The sequence below is a fragment of the Eptatretus burgeri genome, chromosome 7, assembly GCF_056783735.1.
Source record: "Eptatretus burgeri isolate ZD-2024b chromosome 7, Ebu_testis_v1, whole genome shotgun sequence".
Classification (NCBI taxonomy): Eukaryota; Metazoa; Chordata; class Myxini; order Myxiniformes; family Myxinidae; genus Eptatretus; species Eptatretus burgeri.
In genome coordinates this window covers 60,662,516-60,671,774 of record NC_140967.1, presented here as the reverse complement: position 1 = coordinate 60,671,774, position 9,259 = coordinate 60,662,516, and the positions used below count along the sequence as shown (strand labels likewise).

General features: G+C 40.8%; 1 protein-coding gene across 2 annotated transcripts in view; it reads right to left on the bottom strand.

Moving 5' to 3' along the window:
• The window catches only part of ITFG1 (integrin alpha FG-GAP repeat containing 1), a 207,443-nt gene that overhangs the window by 46,343 nt on the left and 151,841 nt on the right, over positions 1–9,259 (bottom strand). For both annotated transcript variants that reach the window (XM_085888711.1, XM_085888710.1), the window contains exons 13-15: positions 8,848–8,891; positions 8,495–8,570; positions 318–442 (exon numbers count right to left, since the gene is read on the bottom strand). In XM_085888711.1, coding sequence (XP_085744837.1) covers positions 318–442; positions 8,495–8,570; positions 8,848–8,891 — 245 coding nt within the window. The remainder of the gene's footprint in view (positions 1–317; positions 443–8,494; positions 8,571–8,847; positions 8,892–9,259) is intronic.

Here is a 9,259-nt window from a genome sequence, read left to right as displayed (position 1 = left end):
GAAGGAACTGCACTGATTGTTTAGTCAAAGTTATTAAGACATTATACAGGGTGTTTAAAAAGAAACAAAACACATGCATAAACACGCATTTTGCAACATGCTGCATTTCTTTTCAAACACCCTGTACATAATATGCCTTGAGACAGTGATAAAGCTGCAAAGAAAAAATAATTACGAGGGAACTGTCAAGTTGCTGGTTGTAAACAGTAACATCTGGGATGACACAATGACAATATAAAAAGGCAAGGATATTTAATTTTATTAGTATTTCAAAAAGCATAAATGTACAAAATGACAGAAGTGGGTGGGATGCTCACTGTTTCACCAGCTGGACGTGGGATGCCCACTACCAAGTGGTCAATAAAGTTGGCACTGCGGCCAAGACCAAGCACAGAATAGGGCAGCTGCAGAGCAAGATGAGCCGATTGGCTGAGCTGAGCCGCTGTGTTGAAGACAACAGAGCAAGGTGGACAATGTATACCATGTTCCATCAAGCATTTTCAGAGTTATCTGCAATATATACAATGTGGTCCATATGTTCAGTTACCCCTGCCAGAAAATAACATTTTCGGTTTGTTATGATATTATCTGTTATGTTCATGTGCAATTGGTTGGTGTTGTGAATAAAAACGAAAACCTGCACATCATTACAATATATAATGAATGGGAAAAAAATTCATTGGAGAAATAAATATGCATGACTTAATAAATATGGGAGCTCTCAGTACACAAGTTAAACTGTAAAATTAAATGAGCAATTTACAAAGGCCCAAGGTGCTGCCATTATTTTATTTTTGTGGGGGGAAGAAGGGGGGCGGGATGAGTGAACGGAAAGCCACTGGCTGAGGCCAGCAAGTGAACTGCATGGCACATGTTCTCATTCTCTCCATCTCATCTTTCTCCTTTCCACACCTCACCCACACACCCATCAACAAGCCCATGAATCCGTCTCCATGGATGCGAACCTCCCACCGTGACCAGGACCACAACCAATTTTTTGCTTGTTTGTTTGTTTAAAGAATACAGTGGATGCTGTGAAGTACATAGTACATGCAATGAACATGTAAGCATTTGTCTTTTATGAACACAATGTAAATGGACAGTACATCGTTTTATTCTATATCGTGTGAGTGACCCCATTTATGTTATATTTGCTCATATGGTCACCTGCAGTCATCTTCCGTTGGTGTGTTTGTGTGTGTGTGTGTTTTTTGAAATGTTGGAAAACAGCTCTCCTTAGGGCTACTTCAAGAATCTAGTTGTGTTCATTTTCCAATTGAACATTAGAGATATATATGTGTCATTCTCAGTGTGGCTACCTTGCACACACTATGCAACATTGTCCTAGAAAAAAAAAAATCACGGGGAAGATGACACCTGGGGCTCATGGTATTACATCAATGGCTGCAATCTTGTGTCCATTTTGCACCCGATACAAGGGCTTGCCACGTAATCAAAGAATATATCAAAGACGATGCCATGTTCGGCATTCCCAACAATTTGGAAACTTTGACTCTCATTATCTTACAAAAATTATAGAAATAATCAAAGTTCACAAACCACCAAATACCAAGTGGCCTCAGCCACTGCAACATACTGGAGATCACCCTGCTCTCTCGATACATTGTATCTACAACCTCAATTGGAACCACAATCAATGCACTGAAATTATGACGACATGATTTTGCTGACAAGACTATTGTTGAATGGTTGTCAACTGAAGTCGTGGATGTAAATAAACAGGGTACTTTCCATTCTGCCTGGTGAAATAGAGATTATAATCCAGATCAGTTTCTTACTAAAGACCAACGTGGAGACCCCTCAATGCCTTTAGAACTGTCCTTGGAAACGTTGCTTATATCCAGTACTGCCCCACAATCAAACATGTCAGGATCAAAACCTATTGATGAGGTCATCATCTGTATCACAGTGGAATTTCCATAAATTAAGTTTGGTGGGCTTCATTATGTCGATTGAGGCAATCATCCACAGAAGTACTTTTTGGTTCATCACCCAATAATTTGCATTGGTTCATCTGAATAGTCAGTAGAACCCAAAGGAAAAACACTCCCCACAACTATAGAAAAAGATACACCCCATGCTGGGTCACAAAAACAGAAAAATCTTGAGGCAGGATAAAACTACTGACAAACCAGACAAGCATCACCTTTAATGGAGTCACTGAGCTCAGCCAGACACAAAAGGTAGAATGAGACAGAGGATTTTCCGAACTTTATTCCTTCCAGATAGCGGAGATAGCATGGGGATTTATTACCTCCAGCTTGAGGCTGGTAGTCCAGTTGAACAGCGAAAGAAGGAAGTCACAGCTAATGTCGTGGCAACAACAATGTTGCTTAATTAAGAGGTATCGGGAGACAAATTTATTAAGACCATAGTATGCTGAGAACTTTTACAAAGAGTCTGTTATATTCCTAGTTCATCCCTCCGTGTTCACCTTTCACCTTTGAAGTAGACAATGCCCTCACACTCGAAAAGCTAAACAATGCTGCAGGACGTCTACCCTGAATTATTGAAGAATTTTGGGGCCCTCTTTACAAGCATCCACACTTCAGAGTGCATTTTGAAGCAATAGTATGAAACCGATTGTTGCCATTGCCAAACCTGGGAAGCCACCAGTAATCCATCATTTTTACAACCTACTTAACTACGGTATATACAGTGTCTATAGAAAGTCGACACACACTTTCAAAATTTTCACCTTTTGTTGCCTTGTAGCCTGGAATTAAATTTAATTACATTAAATCAGACTTTTTCCACCTGTATTTCCACACCGTAACCCACAACTTCCAAGTGAAAAACAAATAATGCAAATTCCAGAAAATGAATTAACAAGCTCGAATGAGCTAAGATCCTCGTCCTCTTAATGATGACATCATAAAAACGAATATGACGTCATTGTGATGCATCAGGTTTGCGATAAATTATCTGTGCTAATGTCCAGCTTGATTCTCGCAAACAAAATTCAAACAGCTTGCCTCGTTTTGGAGATAATGGTGTAGGCGATTTCCATTAGCGGCGATATGTCAACTTTTTTTCTAGGAAGAATTTCCAAAATCGGAGACGGTTACTGCCTGTGCGTGGGCTTTCTGCATATACATGGCAAGTCTCACGAAGATCCGATAAAAACTCTGGGTTGTGAAACAAAAAATGTCAAAAAATAGGAATGACGTCATAAAAATTGATATGACGTCATATTGATTTATCATATGTGAGGTAATTCATCTATGCTAATGCCCTGTTCGATTCCCGCAAACAGAATTCAAAAAGCTTACCTAGTTTCGGAGATAATTTTTTAGGCGATTTACATTATCGGAGATATTTTGACGTCATAACTTTTTTTCTCGGAGGAATTTTCAAAATCGGAGATGGGTACCATCTGCGCAGGGTATTTTTACATATATACGCCAAGTTTCAGGAAGTTTCGATGAAAACTGTCGGCTGTGAAACAAAAAAGTCCACAAGAACAACAATGTGAGTACGACTTAGAGATCCTCCACGAGGATCTAAAAATACAAAACCAGAATATCTTGGTTGAATCAGTGTCCACCCTCCTTATAATAGTAATTGTAAATTAACTCAAGTGTAACCAATCACCTTCAAAATCACACACCAACTTAATTGACCTCCACCTGTGATAAATTGTTTCAGAATGAAATCAGCTGTTCCTGTAGGTTTCCTCTGCTGGGTCATGCATGTCACTGTAAAGACTCAAACATGAGCACTAAGGAGCTTTCAAAAGACCTCTGGGATCAAGTTGTGGAAAGGCACAGATCAGGGGATGGGTATAAAAACATTTCAAAGGCCTTGTATATTGCTTGGAGCAAAGTCAAGACAATCATTAATAAGTGGATGGTATAGTACCACCAAGACCCTGTCTAGATCAGGCCGTCCATTCAAAATGGATGACCAAGCAAGGAGGAGACTGATCAGAGAGGCCACTAAGAGGCCAATGACAACTTCGAAAGAGCTACAGGCCTTTATGGCAAAGACTGGTCACTGTGTGCATGTGACAACAATATCCCAAGCACTCCACAAGTCTGGCCTGCACGGTGGGGTGGCAAGAAGGAAGCAGTTACTCAAAAATTCCCACCTCGAGTCCCGTTTGAGGGCTGCAAAAAACTACTCCGGAGATTCTGGAGCCATGTGGCTAAAAGTTTTGTGGTCTGACGAAACCAAGATGGAACTTTTTGGCCCACATGCAAAACGTTATGTATGGTGCAAATCCAACACAGCACATCACCCAAAGAACACCATCCCTATTGAGAATCATGGTGGTGGCAGCATCATGTTATGGGGATGTTTCTCATCAGCAGGGACTGGGGCACTTGTCAGGATCGAAGGAAAAATAAATGGAGCAAAATACAGAAAAATCCGAGAGGAAAACCTGCTGCCCTCTGCAAGAAAACTGAAATTGGGACGGAAATTCACCTTTCAGCATGACAACGACCCGAAGCACACAGCCAAGCTACACTGGAGTGGCTAAGGAACAAAAACATAAATGTCCTTGAGTGTCCCAGTCAGAGCCCCGACCTAAATCAAACAGAAAATCTCTGGCATGACTTGAAGATTGCTGCCCATCAACACTCCCCATGCAACTTGACTGAGCTTGAACAAAAGAATGGGAAAATATTTCCCATTAAGGTGTGCAAAGTTGGTAGAGACCTATCCCAACAGACTCACAGCTGTAATTGATGTCAAAGGTGCTTCCACCAAGTATTAACTCAGGGGAGGTAGACACTTATCCAACCAAGATATTCTGGTTTTGTATTTTTAACTCATTTTCTGGAATTTGTATAATTTATTTTTCACTTGGAAGTTGTGGGTTACGGTGTGGAAATACAGGTGGAAAAAGTCTGATTTAATGTAATTTAATTTCAGGCTATAAGGCAACAAAAGGTGAAAAATTTGAAAGGGGGTGTAGACTTCCGATAGGTACTGTACTTAACACCTTTACGGCTGAAGCATGTGCTGGCTGAAACTCTCAACCCATCACGACGATCTCTTCAGATACCAATGATCCTCGAGCTCTCACTCATGCCATGCTGCTGACCCTGAAAATCTAGCCTGTTCAAGCACCTCTTGGTAACAAGACTTCCATGGACGATGACACTGATGACGAGCTCAGTACCTTGCTGATCGGTTCTGGCTACGATGGCAAAAGGAGTACCTCCAGAGCCTACAATTTCACCAAAAGTGGAACGAGACAATACCTGACATCTCAGAGTGAGATTTAATCCTCCTTCAGCACAAAGAACTTCCCCAGAACTACTGGCCACTTGTTTGAGTTACACCTATCTACCCCAGTGACGATGGAAGGAAAACATCGTGGTTTGCATTGATGGTACACGTCAGGTCTACCAGAGACCTATTTCAGAACTTGTGCTTCTGGAAAAGGCACCTACCTCCAAACCGACGCTCTCTCATTAGCAGTTAACGTTCTTGTGTGAACTTTGGTTGTTTGTTATTCGATAAAAAAAAACTTTTCTGTGTCAATTTTTAGGCAGGGAGTCTAATGATCCTGAGAATGATTTTTCTAATTCTTGCTTCTTTTCCTTTATCCATTTGACTCTTTATTTCTCTTTCTTTATCTATCTGTCTCGGGAGAAGTGAATTGTCGCAGAAATTTTTCTGTAAGGCTCACTTGGCGAAGCCTGGATGGGTTTGAGGTTGGAGTAGTAGCGGCTGAATCCCAAATCCAATCCATGTTCCCCCTGATGACTCCATATTTGCTCTTTACTTATTCGGGTTCCTTCTGATGACTCCAATGCAGTAGTAGGTCTTCCCTTTGATTCATAAAGGCGATTCAAAACCTCCTTTGGAGACCAGCTATCTTGCACAGCTGTTTTGCACGTACTGCCTTGCCGAATTAAAGTGCGAAGATGGGGGGAGCTGAGGTTGAAAATCATCCATTTGGGTGGAGTTTCGTCTGTAGCTTGGTCTGTGCCATGGTGCTACGAGATTTGACTTGCTATGAGATTTTACCAGGAAAGGTTTTTTTTTTTTAGTAACCACCTCGGTCCTGTCATGCTAAGTTGATCTCTGTTGCTCTGTATTTATTAATCCTTTCTTGTTTTCACCCTCCACAGAATCATCATCAAGTGAATAATAACATGTTCATAACGGTTCTCATGATGTAACTGCCGTTTCCCATTCTTTTCTGATGTGAATTTGTCTTTTCCTCTGTTCTGGATTGTGATTGTGGCTTGGCAAACATCCCATGGTGTTTTTGTTTTGTTTTTGCAGTCATCGGTGTATGAAAGGAAGCAGTTACAAGATCCAGTCTCCTTGCCAGTATGTGACATTTCTTCATATAATGGTTGACACTTGGCTGGTGAAATTAGAGCTATTGATTGCTCCGGGCTGTGCAGCATCATGGGAATCGAAACACAGAAACCAGTACAGACACTGATAACCACTGATCGTGATTTTTACCGTAACCGTGTACATGTGAACAATTCTAGACGAGGTATTGAGACGGCATACATGGAGTGAACTAAAAGTCTGATTTTGACGTCAGTGTGACAACTTCATTTACTTTTCAGGTCCCCTTTAAAAGTACTCGTTTTTTGACTTAGCAGTCAATAAAAGACTGTACCAAACATCTGCCATTTTATGAATGGCTCACAAGACTATGCAACCTCCTCCCACCACAGCCCTTCATCATTTTCTACCTTGGCAATACCACTTTTTAAATTTGACTAATTATAAGGATCAAAAGATGGGAAAAATGTCTATGGCAACATATCACAGAAAAATCCACAAACTTGAACAAAAACCATTCTTCTCCTTCTCCCCCCCCTCCCCCCTCAGAAAACTCTCTTTAGACTATACGCTTTCTGTTCCTCTCTGATAGCCTATCGCTGGTTTAATCTTTCTTCACCCAATATTTTTCAGTCCATCTCTATTGTGCAACACACACTCCATCCTTCCACCAAATTCTTTCACTCCTACAAACCTACAACCCTACCCATTCTCTCTTTTCCAAATACAGAAGTCATTTTCACAAAAGCCCCCAACCTTCTTCCCCATTAGTCCTACTTATCCCTCCCCCCTCACCCACCTCCCACTCTCACATTCTCTTTCAGGTGTTCCTGCCAGAGACTAGTCTGCACATATGCCCTGCTGTCATCACTATGTAGAAACACAACAAAGCACAGCATCATTAATTAATTCATCTGCCCATGTTTCAGCCCATCTTCTTTGTTTGTTAGTCTTTTCGTTGGATACTTTCGACCCATTTGGGTTCACCATCTTTTGTCAAACTGTATGGTACAGTCAAACAAATGCATGCGAAAATATAAGTGGAATTACAGCTGGAATGGAGGGCAGTGACAGGAGTGCTATTTGGAGATAATAATTGGTAGTTCACATGTTGGAGAGGCAGAAAGAGTGAGGAGAGGATGATTGCAATCAGAAGGTGGGATGAAAGGATAAAGGAGCAGGAAGAAGATGGCAGGGTGGGGAAGGAAGATGGAGGTATCACTCTCAGTTATATCTGTGAGTGACAAAGGTGGAGGAGAATTGGTTGAAGGAAAAAAAAATGCCGATGAGCCAGCATGACACAAAGCCAATTTTTTGGGCTAACGACAATCAATGGAGAAAGCAAGGGTACTGAGCTTTGGCACACAGCAGACTCACTATATTGGTCACAGTCACTGGGGAATGGAACCCTTTTGGAAGTATTGGAGATGGGGGGGGGGAGGGGGCGGGGAAGTCACAACACGAGCACAGATATTTTGCTGCACAACACTAGCACAGATATTTTGCTGGCAAACTCAATGCATTTATCCTACACAGCTTGACGGTTTCTTTCTGGCATCTTGCTTTGCGTAGATTAAGAAATGTGCCAAGAAAGAAAGAGGCCAAATTTAAAGCGTCAGTTCTTTTTCCTTTTACTTCAGAACCAGAAACTCATTCCATACAATGGTTCACAATGATATGGAAAGGACCTTTTTCTCGACAATTAATTCAGTTTCCCTTCAACACATTTTATCTTTTCTCACAAAATCACCTCCCATGGTCTGCTTTGCAAAGAGCCATTAAAATCCTTGCACATGGGTACCAATGTCAGCACAGCACAAAATAACATGAAAAAAAAAACTCAGGTCAGTTTTCATAAGAAAACATCAATGACTTCTCAAAACTGGCCAGATCATAAAAATATAATTTGGCCCGTACAATATTGACACAAAATCGATTTAATTTGTCTCGGTCAACAGCCCTCTTTGGTGAGATAATAAAGATGAATGTGGAATGGAGAGGAAAGGATAGAACAGTGGAAAGGGGGGGGGGGAGTTATGTTGAGCTAAGTGATGTGAGGGAGCATATGGGTTTTGATTTCAGTAACAGCAAGCACTTACAGGCAGTACAGTGGAAAATGAGGAAGCACTTTTCCACAATTTCTCTGACATGTTTGTTTAGGCATTCTCGCTGTATTTTCAGTCAACTATGGTGGCTCAAAAAGTAACCTTACCTGATGATTTCTGTTCACTACCAGCTGCATTCACCGTAGTGTACTCAACATATGGTCCTGGCTGGTTCACTCCAAACTGTTAAAATTCAGAAATAGGGGGAAAAAAGTATGTCTTTCCTTTGAGTGCATTTAACAGTATATTTCGAAATTTATATCATACGGAAAGCATGGAAGGGTGAGACCAAACATGTAAAAACGAATCGTTCTCGGGTAGATATGGCTGACCGAAAGGAAAATGCCAAAAAGAGTTCTGCAAAAGGAAGCCACAGTGATGGGGTGTGTGTGCGGTTGGTGGAAGGGGAGATTGGGAGAAAGGATATAAAGAAAAAATTAAAGGGTGTAAAAGTACATACCGATTCTTTTGATCCACATTTGCTTCCACAAAGACCACTCAGAACTGATGGTTGAGGGAATTATTTGAGCACAGGATAGGGGGAAGTAAGGTATTGGGGGGAGTAAGTGAAAGGAGATGGCAAGTTATTATAAAGTGAAATACAAGGCAAGTTAAAAGAATTGAAAATAACTAATTCCAATGATTATTTCGAATCTTTCACTTCAACAGATACATATGGAAAAAAAATGTCCCATTAAACAGGAAATATAATTTCATGTTTATGGAGCAGTCATGCTATCCACCTTACTTTACGGTCGTGAGATGTGGACTGTCTATAATCGTCATACAAAGCAGCTGCACAGATTTCATCTTCATCATATTTGCTCTCTTTATAAAATTAAATGGTAAGACAAAGTTTCAAATGTGAAAAT